The sequence below is a fragment of the Delphinapterus leucas genome, chromosome 5 (genome assembly GCF_059928025.1).
Source record: "Delphinapterus leucas isolate spDelLeu-1000000601 "Yukka" chromosome 5, BTC_Dleu_Yukka2, whole genome shotgun sequence".
NCBI lineage: Eukaryota > Metazoa > Chordata > Mammalia > Artiodactyla > Monodontidae > Delphinapterus > Delphinapterus leucas.
The window spans coordinates 129,154,943-129,173,287 of record NC_143133.1 but is presented as its reverse complement, the minus strand read 5'-3'; the positions used below and the strand labels follow the sequence as shown (position 1 = coordinate 129,173,287).

General features: G+C 41.2%; 1 protein-coding gene across 9 annotated transcripts in view; it reads right to left on the bottom strand.

Annotated features, from left to right (window-relative positions):
* FAM13A (family with sequence similarity 13 member A) overlaps nucleotides 1-18,345 on the bottom strand; it is a 354,033-nt gene that overhangs the window by 30,702 nt on the left and 304,986 nt on the right. For all 9 annotated transcript variants that reach the window (XR_016393409.1, XM_089912479.1, XM_022582319.3 and 6 more), the window contains 3 exons: nucleotides 15,191-15,267; nucleotides 14,767-14,809; nucleotides 5,714-5,861 (listed from right to left, as the gene is read on the bottom strand). Coding sequence is in view for 8 of the 9 variants with exons in the window: in XM_089912479.1 (XP_089768605.1) it covers nucleotides 5,714-5,861; nucleotides 14,767-14,809; nucleotides 15,191-15,267 (268 nt within the window). In the remaining variant the exon portion in view is untranslated. The remainder of the gene's footprint in view (nucleotides 1-5,713; nucleotides 5,862-14,766; nucleotides 14,810-15,190; nucleotides 15,268-18,345) is intronic.

Sequence of the window (18,345 nt, the reverse complement as noted above, 5' to 3'; positions counted from 1 at the left end):
GCTCGGTGCCTTGTGACCACCTAGAGGGGTGGGATAGGGAGGGTGCGAGGGAGACGCAAGAGGGAGGGGATATGGGGACATGTGTATATGTATAACTGATTCACTTTGTTATAAAGCAGAAACTAACACACCATTGTAAAGCAATTATACTCCAATAAAGATGTTAAAAAAAGAAAAAGAATTTCAACCTTAACAAAATAAAGACATGTTTCATCATTAGTTGCAGACAGAAGTTTCTCACCTGTGCAGTATGAAATGCTTAAATGATTTCCCTCTCCTTTCTCTCTCTTTCTTTAATTCTATACAGCCTTATAATTTAAAGCTTCTACTCAAAAGAGTTATATAATTACATGTAATACATAGCTCAGTATAACTAAAGAATCAGTAAGACCAACAATTCCTCTGTTTTAGTCTGAAGTGATCTAAGGATACAAGGCTATCTCATGTTTTGATAGTTGGCGCTCAAAGAGAATACCAGGAACAAACCGAGAACAACCCTGTAGTCCGTGATAGCATGTCCTATGCATTACCTGCCTGCTTAGAGAGCGAGTTTGAGACTGTGTTCACTGACCATTCCCAACTGAGGACTTGGGAAATATTTTATATTTTAATCAGTAATTCTAGAGCAATGAAACAGACAAGGATATTGCAAGACAATTATTCAAAGGAAAAGAGAAAAGAGTTGAGGCTTCAAACTGGATTTTCATCTTAAAGGACCACATAAAACAAAAGCATTTTCATATCTGGACCAGAATTCCCTGGGTACGGTGGTTTTGATTTTAGCCATGTGTCTGGTCACAAAGAACTCTGGACTTAAGTATGGCACGTCTATTAAAAATTAATCCGCCCAGGTTAGCTGACATCACAGCAGGTCAGAAATAACAGATAAAAGCTGTATGCTTGCTACCTAAGTAATGAAAAAGAAGAGATCCTGGGGGAGTTCCAGTTCAGACACTTGCAGCACACATGGAAATGAAGGAGATTCACTGCAGGAAGAGGGAATACAACTCTAATGCTAACGTGATCACTGGGACATAGCTCCTCTCTGCTTAGCTGGCTGGATCCATTTACTACACAAAGAAAACTGACTACTGATGATTTATCTCTAAGAAATCTGCACAGAATTAAGGGAGCTGACGCTTTCCACGTCTCATTACCACCTATGTATATGCTATTTAGAGCCATTCCTACTCGTCGTGATGTCGCGCTGTCTTCCCAGGAGGCTACTCGGCAGCACTGGAGGTCCCTGCACATCCCAGATGCAGAAACATGGAAGCCCCACTGGTGAGGGGTCTTCACTGGGGGAAGCCTTTCATAAAATTTTCCTTAGAATTCCAAAATTAATCTTAGAACAACGGCTGTCCTATTAAATTGTTCCAATAGTCTCGCAAACTATCAGAGTTAGAGGGAAACTTAGTAGCCATCAATCCAAAATAACATCAGCTAGGTCCATCTGTGTTCTGCAAATGGCATTATTTTATTCTTTTTAATGGCCGAGTAATATTCCATTATATACATATGTACCACATCTTCTTTTTCCATTCCTCTGTCAATGGACATTTAGGTTGCCTCCATGTCTTGGCTATTGTAAATACAGCTGCAATGAACACTGGGGTGCATGTTTGTCCTACTGAGTGAAGTAGGTCAGACAGAGAAAGAGAAACATCGTATGACATCCCTTATATGCGGAATCTAAAAAGAAATGATACAAGTGAACTTATTTACAAAACAGAAACAGACTCACAGACTTAGAGAACAAACTTATGGTTACTGGGGGGAAGGATGGGGGGAAGGGATAGCTAGGGAGTTTGGGACTGACATGTATACACTGCTATATTTAAAATGAATAACCAACAAGGACCGACTGTATAGCACAGGGAACTCTGCTCAATGTTATGTGGCAGCCTGGCTGGGAGGGGAGTTTGGGGGAGAGTGGATACATGTATATGTATGGCTGAGTCCCTTTGCTGTGCACCTGAAACTATCACGACGTTGTTAATGGGATACACTCCAAGAGAAAATAAAAAGTTAAAACAAACAAAAAGGCAACATCAGCTAGCACTCACTCAGTGCCCAACAAGTGACTGTGCTGAGTACTCTGCATATGTTAGCTCATTTAATCCTGCAAAAACATACTAAGTAGACACTACTATAGTTACTACACGTTATTAGGTACTGTGCCACTTATTACAAGATGGGGAAGCTGAGGCCCAAACGGAGACAGGCTGACTACCTTGTCCACAAAGCTGATTAAGTGGTAGAGCCATGATTTGAACTCTGGACGTGTCTGCCTCTTAACCTCATGGTCCCACTGCCTGCCGCGATACTGAACTGGCACTGCTTAGAAAGAGGGCGGAAGTCAGGAGACAGTGATCTTGAATCATCATGTTGCCTCTTTCAGCCTCAGCTTTCTTAGCTGTATAATGGGAGGGCTCAACTGTAAGATCTTTAAGATCCCTGGCTTCTCTATCATTTTTTTTTAGAGAATTTCCTTTCTACAGTTATTTTTGATAAGCAGTAAGTGACGAATAAGATATCTGAAGTATTTTATGTCCTTTAAAAAATGTTCTTTCAAAGCTGATTTCACCAGGACAAATCTAATAGAGTAACCGAGTGTTTACATCTCAGTACTTCCACAAGGGGTGGAAATCAACATGAATTGGCGGATTGGGAACATTCTAATTATGTAACTTTCAAGGACTTTAAATAACGAAGACTAGTTCATTTGATTTGTGTATTCATTTAATTTTGGAGAGCGGAAACCCTAGTAATAGTGATGATGATGTTGCTGTCATGTGGACAGATCAAATAATGTGCCCTAATACATAGCTACACGTAGAGAGAAAAAAAGATCAAGCATGTATTATGAATCTGTCAACAAGCACAGCTAGACCATGATCCTACATTCACTTTGAGAGGGTTCCACTCTATGTAGCCTATGGAACCTATTATCAGTTTCATTTTTCTTTTTATTTCCCTGATACCATATGCCCCAGAAGCCAGAGAACATCATTTCCACGTGGGAGCATACACAGTAGAGAACAGTGCCAGCAGGCTGCTCCTTAAGTACTGTCTCACCTGATATTCTGTGAATGAGAATGAACTATGGCTTGGGGATGGAGAATAAGCAAACCAAAAAGAGGGGGTTACACTACATGGTGGTCTGGAGACTAGTGACGGAGACCTATAGAGGGACACTGGCTCATACAGTTTCGGTAACTACTCCTGTTTATGTATTTTGTTGCACTGGTTTCACATTCACCGTTTAAATTAGTGCAAAGTTAATTCCTTACTGGAAAGCCACCATTTTGTTTCTTACTGAAGCTATAGAAAAAGTAGTTCAGTTCAGTGACTGAACTGACTGCTCCCATCTTAGCCACGCTTTATGCAAAAATTCCTTTGACTAGACTTACAGCTATATTACGGCTATAATGTAAAGTGGACATTTAAAATAAATGAATATATATATAAATATACTGAAAGCTGTAACCAAACGATCTAAACAGCCTTGAAATGAATCCGTCTAGATTTCTGAGATATGCAAGTTCAATGACAAATGCAGTAATCGGCAAAAAAAAAAAAAAAAGTTAAAACAACTCATTTCATAAATTACATGGATAACACAATTCACATTCCCAAGCACAGTAAAATGTATTTCTTTCTCGCCATAAGCTTTAAAAATTTCATCTAGGGGCTTCCCTGGTGGCGCAGTGGTTGAGAGTCTGCCTGCCAATGCAGGGGACACGGGTTCGTGCCCCGGTCTGGGAAGATCCCACACGCCGCGGAGCGGCTGGGCCCGTGAGCCATGGCCGCTGAGCCTGCGCGTCCAGAGCCTGTGCTCCGCAACGGGAGAGGCCACAACAGTGAGAGGCCCGCATACCACACACACACAAAAAAATTTCATCTACTTTTCCAATACAAAATATAATAAAATATTGGTCCCTTCATCTTATTTTTTATGTGGCAGAAAGTTCTTTCCATTAAGTGATGAAATAGTTTTAAGGAAACAATAAGTTAGCTTTCACCCACTCTGGAGAGATTTTTCAGCTTTATATTTAGCCTCTTTAAGTGTGCTGGAAGAGACTATAAATTTATGATTCACCAAAGTAAAAATAATCCAACACCTGCGTCCACTTCAGTAGGAGGAGGAAGAATCTACCTTCCCCTTTCCTCAATAAATCATCAAGATAATATGGCCACTTTGAATTCTGACCCCAAATCCTAGTTTTTATCTAGAGCTGTATGTTAATGATATGAGGAGACCATATTCTTGAAACCCAAATATAGCATTGATTTTGGCTACTGTTTTTGTTTTATCTGGGCGACCGTGGCTACCATGGGACTTTTTTGGTGGGGTGGTAAGGTTGTTTTTAATGTATGAATTAAAAGCACACCTGATTATTTCAAAGTACACAAAAGAACAACAACGAACACCAGCCAGGAATGGATCCCTTAAAAACAGAACAAAAAACCCGGAATTCTTCCCCCAGTGGACAGATTATGGGCTGGGACGATCTGACAAAATCTCAGATCCACTGCTTAATTACATGGGGAAAACAAAACAAAACAACAACAAAAAGAACTGGAACACGTTTCTTAGATTGCAAAGAGGGAAAATTAGAATAAAAAACCAGTTTGATTTTGTTTCCCTAAAGCCCGATGCAAGGAGCATCATGGGTGCTACTATTTTTCACCTTGTGCTCTTTTTAGATCATCTTTTGGCCCTTCATCTAAGATCGTTAACATAATGAATACTTTTTGGTTAAAAAGGGGTGGGCAGAAGACAAGAAACTCAGGTGCTTTTGAAAAAGACTGATTTTCTTAATAGTTGTCATTCTCTGCTAAGTCATTGTGTTAAATCAGGCTGCTGTTCTGAACTCAGGAGCACAATTTCTCCCTCTCTGTAGCCTTCAAACACACATACGGCCTAGAGGCAGATGGGCACTTATTTTGGACACACACTGATACGTTTGTTTGGATGCAGACACATGGAAAATGGAAGAACAGCAGCTTGACAGAACTGCTGCAGGATCCTCCCTGAAATACAGTTTTGACAAGATCAGGATACCCTCTTCTTCCGCAGAAGTAAATTTCTAACGTTTTTGTCAAAAGTCTGTAGAAAAACCAATCTAAAGCAATGTATTACAGGCTTTCAAGAAGAAGCACTTTTATTCAGTGCTTTCCTGATAAGCAAATTCCTTGTTTGCTAACCTGGATTTAAAAATTCTATCCATAAAAACAAACATAGAATCAAAGCAGATCAAAATCATCTTGAAAAATGGGGAGGAGACTTAGCAAAGGAGGTGGATGGTGGGCATGTAGCAGGGGGAAGCAGTTACACTGAGAGCAAACCCTAAATGCACACCAGTTCCCTATTACTCAGCTTGTACTCCTAGAGGGAAAAAGGCACTCACACATCAGCACCCCTGGAGAGTCAAAATGAGAAAAAAAAAAAAAAAAAAAAAAAAGGACTGCAAGGTGACACTATAATAAAGGATAAGCACATTTTCTTTCATAGATTGCAGTTACTCTTGGCAACACTGAACGTGACACATTCCTAAGTCAGGGGAAGGATTTTCAGTCATTTAGAAATGTGGTTTACTTCTGCACACACAGCTCTCGCTCTCACCCACACATCCAGCATGCTTCTCCTTTCTGCTAATTTACATATGCTTTTCCACTATTAAATCATCCAAACAGCAGACGACCTTACCTTCCCAGCTCTTCTCATCGCACAATGCAGTCAGGTCCAGCTCCGGCACTCCGGAGACAAAGCTCTCTTGCTGGTCATCAGCATTTGCAGTCCTCTGCAGCTTGCTGTCAGGTAGGCTGGGACGCTCCTGGATCTTCATGGTGGGGTCCTGCAATAACAGCACAACGTCCCCAAATCTCTACTGCTCATCAAAACCCCCAAACGTCCGCAGCAATTCCACTCCTGCTGGGTGAAACCTCCCAAGCCACAGCTGCTGATGTCCCCGGCACGGAAACCGAAATCATAGCTTGATGCCCCCTGGATGCTAGCTGGCCACTTGCATGCAAAAAGCGACCATCCATCTGCGCTCCTTTAACTTTGCTTCTGGAAGAAAGACAAGATGCTTTCCGCGGGCTGCTCTTCCTGATAACTGCTGGCAGCTGACAGTCTGGACGATTACTGACTGGGGCCAGGAAGGAGGGAAAAGGAGTTTGTGTTTCCTTAAAGGAGGATGGCTCTCCAGACTGTAAACGAAAACCCAAAACTCAGCTAGTGCCGTTGCCAAGGCTGCAGCAGCAACGTGGTGTCTCCTGCGCGCAGACTTCCTTGCCCCTTAGGCAAACAGTGCTGCAGGGCCAGGAGCGGAGGCTGTGCACACGTGTGCTCTCCTGCTGGCCCTGCAGGCTTAGATCCATTAAGCGGGGCTAGCTGCACATTCCCCGATTTCCTGTGGTTGTTTTTGCCTCGAGTGTGGGGAGAACAGACTATTTATGGAGGAGCTCTGGGTATGCACTGTTGCGCAAATTCAGACAGCAAGGGGGTCTGGTGTCGCAGCTAGCAGCTAAGCGTAAGGAATACGCACTCTGGAAATGAGCCAAAATTACACAGGGAGCACGACTTTTTTTTTTTTAAGTAAAAAGGCAAGAGCTGGCAAGTCAGAGATGCATAATTTATACCTTACAAATATGCAACTGTGGCTTGTTTTCTTGGTTTTGTTTATTGGTGGCACGCACACCAGGCTAGGATGTCTGGGGGATGGGAAAACTCTCCCCCAAAGGCTGCTATTTTAACTAAGTGATTTTATGTTTAAAAAACTGCATTGAAATTTAGTCTTTCTTACCTTGTCCTTTGGCACCGGGTAAAACCCAACCACTGCCATACTCTCCTCTCTCATAAAATTATAAATAAAAGTGTTGCCTCAAAACACAATTCTCAAGTAGCACAGATCTGTACAAAAGATTTTCTTTGAGAATAACCGGAAATTTATTTTAGCAAATATACCATCATTAAATAAAAAAAACAAACATCTGGAAATCATAAATGATTCTGTTAATGTATGAGAAATATTCTTATGCTTAAAATAAAGCAGTACTAAGACTTCCACCTCCTTTTAATAGCTATTCACCCTACTTTGATATCACCAGGGGAATAGATAGGGCTTTTACTACTATATTTCCATGAAATGAAGCATTCTCTTTACATTTGGGATAAAATGAAATATCACCAATCAGTTCATGATAAGCTACTGAAAGATGCAAATGCTAAGTAAATCTGGGGCTTTAAGACACTTTAAACATTCTGCTTGTCTATTGTAGGGGAAAAAACACACAGATTATGCATTTGTGTCACAAAAATCATTTGTTCCCTGAGCTGAATCCTAAGTAGACAGAGTTGAATGACCCAATCTGGTGCTCAGCTTTTTAAAAGTTACAGCATCAGTTAGTCACCTATCGTGTGTGTGTGTGTGTGTGTGTGTGTGTGTGTGTGTTAGAACCTCATACAGCAAATAAACATTTTCTCAATAAAGATTTCTAATAACTGTTACACTTAGAGACAGATAAAAGGGAAGAATATGAGATATATGATTCCATGTTGTAAGTATAGCACTTTCTTCATGAGGAACATCTTTGAAGCCACTGACCAGCAGAGGAGCGGATGTGAATTTTCCCTCCGGGCAGACCTGGGATTGAAGTGTGACTGACGTTTAGTAGCTCGGTGCCCTAGCTGAGCCATTTCACTCCTCTGAGCCTCCATTTCCTAATCTATAAAACGGCATTGAAAACACTAACCTGGCAAGGTTCCTTTGAAGATCTGAGAGAAGGTATGAAAGGCCTCTAGCATGGTGCCTGGAGCAGAGCCACACAAATGGAAGCGATCCCTCTTTTTATTATTATTAGGCACCATAGGAAGATGAGTAAAATATTGCTACATCTCAAAATGCTCAAGAGAGGAGTGGGAGATGAGGTATATAAACTGCAATTCAAGGTGCAACATGCTACGACAGGGCGGGGCAGAGTCTTAGACGCATTATGAAAAATGATTAGAGAAGAGAGACACTTGTGTTCCCATCACGGATCAACAACAGCGTTCGGGGGCTGTGTGGGCCAGAGGGCACTTCAGAGAGGCGGGCAGGAGTGGGGGACAGTGACCGCAGGAGACGAGAGGCTTGGGTGCCGGTCCTTAGCACACGTGACGAGGGGGTCGGATGAGCGGCTGGGCTGCCAGAGGCCCTGCATACTGGGCTAAGTTTGGATTTGATCCTGTGGTAGATAATGGAAAGTCACTGAAGGATTTAAAAAACTGACTCATCCTGGAGAAACGTGCGTTTTCCAGGCTGATGCCTCAGGCATGGGAATGCACGCTGCTGGGAAGACCCACAGGCCTCAAGCCGGGCTCACAGGCAGCCGGCACCCCCTGCTACACCAGTCACTGGCTCTGCTCCCCCTGGTACCTGTGTCCCCTCAGGGCACTCAAGAGTCCTGCAGTGCTTGACATGACATGTATAAAATCCCCCAGTTCCACAAACACACAAGCTAATTGAAAACGTGTACTTTTTATGACTGCCACATCCAAATTAGCACCAACCGCAAAGTAAGAAAATTAAAATGAGAAAACTCTTCCTTAGTCCTTCCTCCAGAGCGTACGGGTTTACTCACTCCTTCAACAACAGTGGGTTGACGCATCCACTCTGTGCTGGGCTGTGTGTGAGACATGCAAGCTCTCCACAGCAAGGGGGCTGGCGTTCAGCGGAACAGGCTCCACTATACTCAGTGGGGCTCTGGAAACTCGACTCTGGTGTGAGGCCACAGCAGTCCCCTTGTGAACTGGTGAGCTGCCCTTCACGGTGTTCAAGTAAAGTCTGGGCGTTAGAAATGCAGGAGAGGGAGCAATTACCACCCTGGGTAGGATGTTGGGATAGACAACCTTGATAGGACTCTATTATTCTGACAAAGAGAACCAGGTCAAAATTGTACTAGTTTATTCAATTATAAGACTATATATCACATATTATATACATATAACAGGGCTGTCTATGATATGTCAGGTGCTAGAGATACAAAGAGAAAATTTATTTACTCATTCATCTAAGAAATAATTTTTGAGGGCCTTCCATGGACTTGACAGTTTTTTAGATGTTGGAGAAATTTCAGTGGCCCAAGTAAAGTCTCTGTCCTAATAAATCTTAAAGAAGGGGATAGTTAATAAAGAAAATAAAAAGTCAGGTAGTGCTATGGACATGGAGAAAACAAAGCAGGGTAAGGAGGATGACGGAGGTACGGGCCACGGCCTGCTATTTTCTTGGGTGGCCAGGACAGTCTTTCCAGTAAGGTGACGTGTGAGCAGAGACACGAAGGAGATGCTCTTCTGTGGGAAGAGCATTCCAGGAAGAAGGAAAGCGAGTGCAAAGGCCCTGAGGCACGGTCATCTTGTACATGTTGAGGAGCAGCAAAGAGGTCACTGTATCTGGAGTCAAGCAGAGGCCAGTCAGGGCCATCATTTATGCGTGCTTAGAACGTGCACTGTGCCATCTACAACGGGATATCATTCACACTGCAGACCTGTATTAACTTACATGAGCTTCTGGACCCCCTGGCTGATCTGCACAGCAAGGGAGGGATGCATCCTACGTAAACCCACAAGAGCTCGCACAGCCACGGACACACTCGGCAGGGCTCACTCACCAGCACATCCACACACGCGGTCCTGCGCTGCTGTGCTCCGAGCAGTCCCCGAGGCTGCTCATTCACCTGCCTGCTGCATCTTTAGGCCTGATTCCCAGTTTCTGATCTCGGAACCAGACACAGTCACCTTGCCTATGGTTGCAGGGTGGGCTGCTGGTGTGGTCCCAGGGTTTACAGGCACATGGAGCTCAGGATACTGCTCGGAGGCTACATAGGCTCTATAGCAATACACTAGCAAAAACCTACCCTTCCTTCAAAAGTCTGTCAGCCTCGTCTGGGTGAGGCACCTCACCAGGTTGTTTCCCACTCTCTAACAGTGCTTATTGTAGAGTATCGTGCCTGTCTACTTGCTTGTCTGTTTCTCCTACTAGATAATTACTGTTAAAATGTCAAGGACATTCTTAAATACCAAAATATTTTTGGTTTCAACTTTTGTTGTTTACACAGATTGTATCTTCAGTTAAATCAGGGTAAATACATTCATTTCACACTTATCAACTCAGAGATCCTTGTGCTGTGAATGTCACACGCTAAACCCTTGTCCAAAATGTGGTACCATACGAAAACATGCTAAATATTCATGTCATGAAATAAACTGAGGGACTGGCTCTTTGGAGAGACAATAGGGTATGTGAGATATGGGTTTTAGAGTAAGAGACTGGAGTTCAAATACAGGTGACCAGTTGCAAGATCTTCAATGAGTAAACTTTGTACTTGAGATTCTTTTTCTCTCCTACAGGAACACAACTTCATAAAGTTCTGGAGATTAAGTGAAAAACATGTAGCATAAAAACAGCCAGCCCGTAATAACTGTAGAAGAAATACTAATTCCATTTATACGCTACCTCCCCTTCCCATTCATTCATTGGGCAAGTGTTTATTGAACATGTACTATGTGCTAGGTACTGGAATTAAAGGGATTAACAAGATAGGGCATTTGGTGTGGAAGGGATTCACTGATCACCGAAGTGCCAAGTCACATGCATGTTATAAAAGAAAAACACAGGGTGCTAGGGAGCAAATAAGAGAGAGCTCATTTTGCCTGGGGCCGCACGTGACATTTCACATTCAGGTAAAGGAACCATTAACTATTAGTCCCTCCACCTGATCCCTGTTAGGACTTGTCCCTGTCTGGCTGGGCCCGGCTTTTTCTATCCTGACTTTATTGATCCTGCTCTTGCCCTGGCATCAAATCGCTGGTGAATTTTTGTTCTACCCCTTCTCCCTCCCTACACAGGATTTGGATAAGCAGCAGTAACTACTAGCTCACCAGAGCGGGACAGGACAGTATCAGTGCCCTGCACAAGGCAGTGTGCACAGGAAGGAACCACACAGAGTTAACAGAAGGGCCACATGGAAGTATAAACATTTACTACTTGGCTTGACAATAAAGGAAAATGAACATAACAAATTCCCCAAATTCATCTGAATCGTGAAGCTTCTGTAGCCTTTCAAGACTGGATGGAATTGGAAAGGAATCTACACAAATAGAGCTTTTACATTTTTTCTGGTTCTGATATTAAAGCCAGTAACAAATCCTAAAGCTTCCATGATATACAGTGAAGCTGAAATAACTGAGTCATCCATTTCATAAACACTTGTAGATAGGGCTATTTCAGAAGTTATCTCAAACCTTCTCAGGGCAAATAGAAGCCTGCACTTAAGCTCTTGTGACAATTAATATTAATTCTTACGCTTGATTAGAAAGCCTTATCTTCTCTCCCCACTTTTTTTTTTTTTTTTGGAAGCAGGATAAGAAAAAGGGAAATAGTCTTTTGTTTATTATGAATGTCCTGTTTGTTATCAAAGGTATGCTTCTAAGCTCTTTTAAAACGGTAGGCTTAGAAAGCATAAAGAATGTAAAAATATCTTGAAAGAATTTAACACTTCATCAACCGTAAACTTCTGACTACAAGGACCTCTTCCAGGTAATGTAATAACCATCCATGTACTTAATAATTTTTACATGTTTTGCTTTCTTCACAAAAAGATTAAGAATAAGGTTGTAATTTTACTAGTCTGGATTTTATACGGAAGTCTAAAATATTTCCACAACAGAAAATAACCTATTGAACGGAATCAAATTGAAGCGTAAAGTATACACTCCATTGTAAACTGAACTCTGAAAATTTTTCAGTGTTGTCTTTCAGAATCTAGAAATTGCTAGTTTTAAGGACAACCTCTCTCCTGGATACTTCCGGTTGTCAAATGAGTTTAAAAACAAACAGAACCAAGTCTTTGAACTCCACATGCTCCGGGAACAGGGGGCTTCAGCTCTTGCACATGTTATCCTATTTCATCCAGCCCAAACGGTATTTTCTTAAAATGTCAGCCTTTCCAAAACTTAGCTGAAGAAATCATACTTAAATTTTTGACATTTTGAAGGGACTCTAACATTTTTCCCCATCGCCAATGTGTCACGAGACGAATTTTAATGCAAACCACATTAAGAAATTCAGATGACATAGAAACGGATGACTCTCATTGACCAGTCGAGATCTCAGCAGACTCTGTTTTTGGATAAGATAAGTTGTATAATTAAAAGAAAGTAAAAAGACAGGCAACGAAGTATAGGCCCATGTTTACTTTTCAACACATGCCTTCAAACAAAAACACACTTAGGGCTGCAAAATGATTATTTAAAACATGAAGTCACAGCTGTGCAGGCATTTGCCTTTGAGCAGCAGACTCTAAGCCAGCCGCTCTCTGCCTGTGTATCCCTCGGAGGAACATCTGTGACGGTGAAGGTTAGTGTTCCTCGTTCTGATGAAAATACCAGTGAAAGAAGAAAGACCAAGCACCTTTCTCCAATAGCTGTCATCTGCCGTGTTATCGTATATGAATCTGGGCGTTTATAAGGAAAAACTTCAAGGGCAATATTAATGAGGACAAAATCTGCCTTAATGGAAAATGAAATCGGAAACATTATCATATCCATTCACAGTGGGCATGTAAATTTTAGCATCTCAATCTGATGCTATAGGAGACTTGGAAAAAATAACAAACAGAATTCTACTAGGGGTAACCAACCTCTAGACTTCCTTTCCGTCTCTGAAATTTAGGAATCAGTGCGATATTCTCAGAAAACCAGATTAACTATTTGGGTTGCATAAGTTCTAGAAAGTGCTCCATATATTAAAAAGTAGGAAATTATGATAGACTGTAGACAAGGGAAAGAGGTTTAAAAATGGAAGACAGATCTTTTCACAGTCCTTCATTAGTAATAAAATACATTTCTTTCAGTGAAGGAGACACATGCCGTCACAAGTAGAAACACAATCCTAACCTTGTGGAGTGATGTCTTTTTTCCCTCCTTTGGTGCAGTTGTGAAAGAAAGATGACACAGAGAGCTTAGTCTGGATTTTAACTCAGTGCCTAATTTTATCTCCTAGCTGAAATTACCATGATTACAATGACTATTACTAGTGAGTGCTTCAGGAGTGCCAACAGTGGGCTAGGTGCTGATTGGTAAACGCACATGCACGACACAAGTAAGAATAGATCCTGGCCCATGGAAGAAAGACTTGAGATCCCTTCCCCGTGATGCATGCTCTGCTGTGGGAGCTGTCCACAAAAACACCAAGGTAAATGGGGTTCAGCACCCATTTTGTTTGGGTGCCACTTGGAATTTATGAGTTAGGTACGTAGTTCATCCACAAAGGCTGCTCTCTACCCTTTTATCTCCTAAAGGATACGAGGCATAAAAGGGAATAACTGAGAAGAACTCTCTAGGAGGCTGGTAAAGCCATTTTCTTTAAAATGAGCTTCAGTGGCATGATGAGTAGGTGCTTGCTGTGAGCAGAGGAAGAGAGCAGAGAAAGGAGGAAACAGAAGGAAACTAAAACAACACTATCATGGGGATGCTGGGCTCTGAAAAAAGGTGACTAGAGACAAGGAAAGAAGGTCTGCTTGTTGCCTGGGTCTCAAAGAAGGAAGCATCAAGGAGTTGGAAATAAGAGATGAAAGCAGCGGCTCAGAATCTGTAAAGTCAAAAAGCAGCAGCCTCCCTTCCCTTCGTCTGGCTGGGTTAATGAAGGAGTGCACGTGAGAAATTGCACAGAGGAGATACGAGGAGTCTAGGGCACGGCGGAGGCGGGGTGTCAGGTGGCCATTCATTTCTAGCAATTTTATGCCAAATTCTACATGAGTGGCCATTTTTCTAAGAAGGGGGTCCAGAGCTTTTGAATTCTTAATTTGCTAGACTGGAAAACTTTATGGAGGTAGGAACTGCAGCTGTTATTAAATCCCAGCTCCTAGCACATTACCTGCACATAGTAGGACTCAATATATATTACTGAATAAATCCATCAGTGGGTTAGGTTAGTGTACAAAAAAGATGAACAATCACTGGGTTAGAGGGGAAGTCAGAATCCAAGAACAGGTTGAGAAACGCTTTAACTCTTGCCAAAAAGAAAGCTGATAATAAGATTGAAGGTGCAGCTGGAAGCATTTGGAAGTACTGGATTACATACACGTGCATGAATGAAAAATGAGGCTCAGAACACCGAATGGAAGCCAGCGTCGGGAGCAAAGGAAACCAAATACTTGGGTCAGCAAGGCTATGCCCCCAGAGGACAACAGGGAAGCCAGGAAGGTCACCAAAACTTTAAGATATGGACCACAGAAGGGAGTTAGATATTTTTTCTCTGTGGTCTACTTAAAACAAGACACAAAACTCAGAAAATGAATTGGATTCCATAACTTGAACTGATTTTATGTTAATTTGAAAATTAATAAGATCATCTCTTTGACACATGCACTAAAATTCACTATTTATTTTAATCACTTAAAAACTGCATGAAATCATGGAAAATAAAACTAGTAGCTTTGGTATTTGTTTTGTCTTATTTTATGGAAAACCTAAGGAGAAATCTCCATGCTATTAAAGTTTATCCTCACAAGCAAAATGAAAGAATTTAAAAAGCAAAAGAGTGGAGTTCTTCTGATTTCTCAAGGAATCTTCATGTCTTGGCATTTGTCTTTCTCACCAATCACAATCCCGTCACTGAATGTCATCACCCCTTATTGATAAGCTAATAATACTTCACACTAACTCTCAAGAATGTAGGGACAGACCTGTCACAGTCAAAATCTTACTTGTTAGCTACTTACCTCAGAATGCTGGGTCTGTCTGCAGTCCTTTTCATTTTCTTTGCTACAAACAAAATATCATAAGATGTCATTCTGTTTTATAACGATGCTTCTCATTCACTGAAATTATGATTTCATTTATTTTAGAAGCTCAGTAGCTCTAAATAAAATTCTTATATGAAATTCAAAAACAAAACAAAAAAATTAATCAGAACGAAACAAAACTAGAAACAACACAAAACAGGAATATGGTTATCTGCCTTTAACAGCACCATGGTAGATTTTTCCATTTAAACATTTTCCTCGCTATAAAATACTGTTGGTAAACATATAGTCCTTTAATTCTACTCTTTTTAGTTCTTACAACGCGCATTGCACTAAATGAAAAAAAAAAAAGGCTCTTCACATTCTTATAAACAATGTAAGGAGAAAACTCTAAAATTACCTTCCATCGGACGTCAGCTCAACATCATGAGGTCCCATCCTTTCACGAGATGGTGTGGGATTGAGACTTTCCATATTCTGTAACAAAAAGAACCATTTGTTGCCTAGCAGGAATGGTAAGACGTATGCAATGCAACAACAGACCCTCCTTTCTTTAAAATAGAAACATCGGATAACTTCTAGTCATCAGAGTCCTATCTTTAAAATTATGACAGTTTATTAGACACTGCTGGCATAAAATTATATGCTGAACTTTACCATTCCATTAACAAAGATGTCTGATAGCAGCACAGAAATGGTCATTGTGGTCTATAACGTTCTTGTTAGTTATTATCCACATTTTGTAGCTAAACATAAACAAAACCCAGACTCTCAGAACACCAGGGTGGCATCAGAGCTAGACTTGAGGAATCTGACCTCCAATGTGATCAGAAGCCAAAGTAACATTCATTGTCTATTTAACATCTTTTCAGTCTATATTGACAATATGATCTGGGGTATTATGTAGCTTGTATCTAAGCTATAAAATAGCCATAAAAAGACATGGAGTTAACTTCAGAACCTTTCTTTCTGTGATATTTAATGTTAATCTTTATATTAGCCAAGATGGACAAAAAATATAAACACGAAACTTACTTCAAATAGCGTGTATTTCAGGCTGACCAAGAGGGCTTAATGCTTATCAGGAGGTATATTTGTAAGGTTTTCTGACTGCCTGTGTAAAAACGGCCAACAGTTTCTAAATACAACTCGGGTGACTGAGCACAAAGTAAGCCGTCCCCAGGCAGGAAGATTACAAATATGCAAACAGGAGCTCGTTTACATTCGGGAGACCCAAATACAGAGCTGCCTTGGAGATTTGGAACCGAATTTCGTTGAAGTCAAAGATTCAGATCTGCATTAAAAGACCATTAAGCACAATCCATGTATTCTGTGTTATCAAAATAAAGAACACATAGTGAAGCAACATTTATTCATCTACATGTTTATAATCTCTCCTTATGAAAAGCCCGTTGGAAAGTATATCTGATTAAGGTTCACAATGATCCCATGAAATTGACATATACAAAAGTCTTCACAAAATAAGCATATAATTAGAGTGGATAACTAATCTTTGGCTTGGTAAATATTTTCCACTTATAGTGGTGTGGCCAACCTGTCTGGAATTCTTAAAGTTTAAAACCCTAGGCTCGGGACTTCCCTGGTGGTGCAGTGGCTAAGAATCCGCCTGCCAATGCAGGGGACACGGGTTCGATCCCTGGTCCAGGAAGATCCCACGTGCTGAGGAGCAACTAAGCCCATGTGCCACAACTACTGAGCCTGTGCTCTAGAGCCCGCGAGCCACAACTACTGAGCCTGCGCACCACAGCTACTGAAGCCCACGTGCCTAGAGCCCGTGCTCCGCAACAAGAGAATCCATCGCGATGAGAAGCCCGCGCACCACAATGGAGAGTAGCCCCCACTCGCCGCAACTAGAGAAAGCCCGCACATAGCAACAAAGACCCAACGCAGCCACAAAAGACAAACAAAAACCCTAGGCTCCATCAAGAATAAAAACAAAGGGAGACAGCATCCCATAATAGCTATAATGGTGGCTCTGGAGCCAGAATGTTTCAGTTGGAATCTTAGCTCCACCATTTACCAACTGTAAGACCCTACCTGACTCTCAGTTTCCTCATCTGGAAAAGGGGGATGGCAACAATACTTAACATAGGGTGGTCATAGGATTAAATGAGATAATACACGTAAAGCATTAAAATAATACCTTGTACTTTTAATGAACAGTAGCTGTTGTTGTTGATGTTATTATGACTTCTAAAACTGTGAAATCTCCAAGGAAATATTTTGCTGCTATTTACCCACAGTTAAGATGATGTTCTAGGAACTAGTAAGACAGTGATTGTGTCTGCCATTACTGCACACCAATTTACATGTTTAGATAATTTACACAGTTAGATAATTTTAGAATGGATCTGAGAAATAAAAAAAAAATTATAACCACATTCAATTATACTTACATTTTTATACCTCTAAAGTTTGAGTTAGAAGAGGCCTCTCTACAATGGCTCTCATGAAGCCAAAGTGTAGTTGCTCTTATTACCTGAATGTGATCTTCCTCATAAAGAGGGATCTATGACAAAGAATCTTTGTTCTCATTGGTAATCTTCAATAGATTATCAAAATCTTTAGTGTAAGATCTAGTGCAATAGCATTAGGTTTTCCTGATGCTCTGAAACATGAATTCCTAGGGGAAGCACAACCCTCTACCTTCAGATCACTTTAAAACACTATCAATGAAATACATTTATAATTACAGTAAATACAAATGACTATTTCAGCAGAAATAAAAACCTTCAGAGCTTCCGTGGTGGCACAGTGGTTGAGAGTCCGCCTGTCAATGCAGGGCACAAGGGTCCGTGCCCCGGTCCGGGAAGATCCCACATGCCGTGGAGCGGCTGGGCCCGTGAGCCATGGCCGCTGAGCCCGCGCATCCGGAGCCTGTGCTCCGCAACGGGAGAGGCCACAACAGTGAGAGGCCCGTGTACCGCAAAAAAGGAAAAAAAAAAAACCAACAAAACCTTCAGGTTGAGGCTAAGAAATATTCAGAAAGAAGGAAGAAAAAATAAACCATAATATTATATAAATTTAAAGATACTTCAGTTAGAAAAATGTTAGAAGACTGATTTTTTCCCAAAACAGAAACAACCAAGATTTAAGCAATATAGGTTTTGAGAATTATAGAAAAAAGATAGCTACGTTTTACAAAAAAAAGCTCTGAGAAAAGCAGGTGTGAAATGTGAGAAATTTTAGCCGATTTCCAGGGTTAAAACAAGCAGTAACTTCAACTCCCTCGCCCCCCACCCCCGCCACTTTTTAAAAAATGTTTGATCTGTGTGTTTTATAACTCTCCAAGGACCTGAGTTTTTAATACATGTAATTGACAAAGGGTGACTTTCAGTACTGTTCAGTATTCCTCTCTAAAGCTTTACAATAATTCCAGTTTTCATGTTGTCCTCCACATGACTGAGACTAGTAAATATTCACAGTCTGCTTTCACCAAAGCAGCAGGCAAGTACACCGTGTTCCTTTGCTAAGGTAGTTGGGTTACCCCTATACCGTTGGGAAACAGGAATCTGTGAAGAATGTGTTACAACT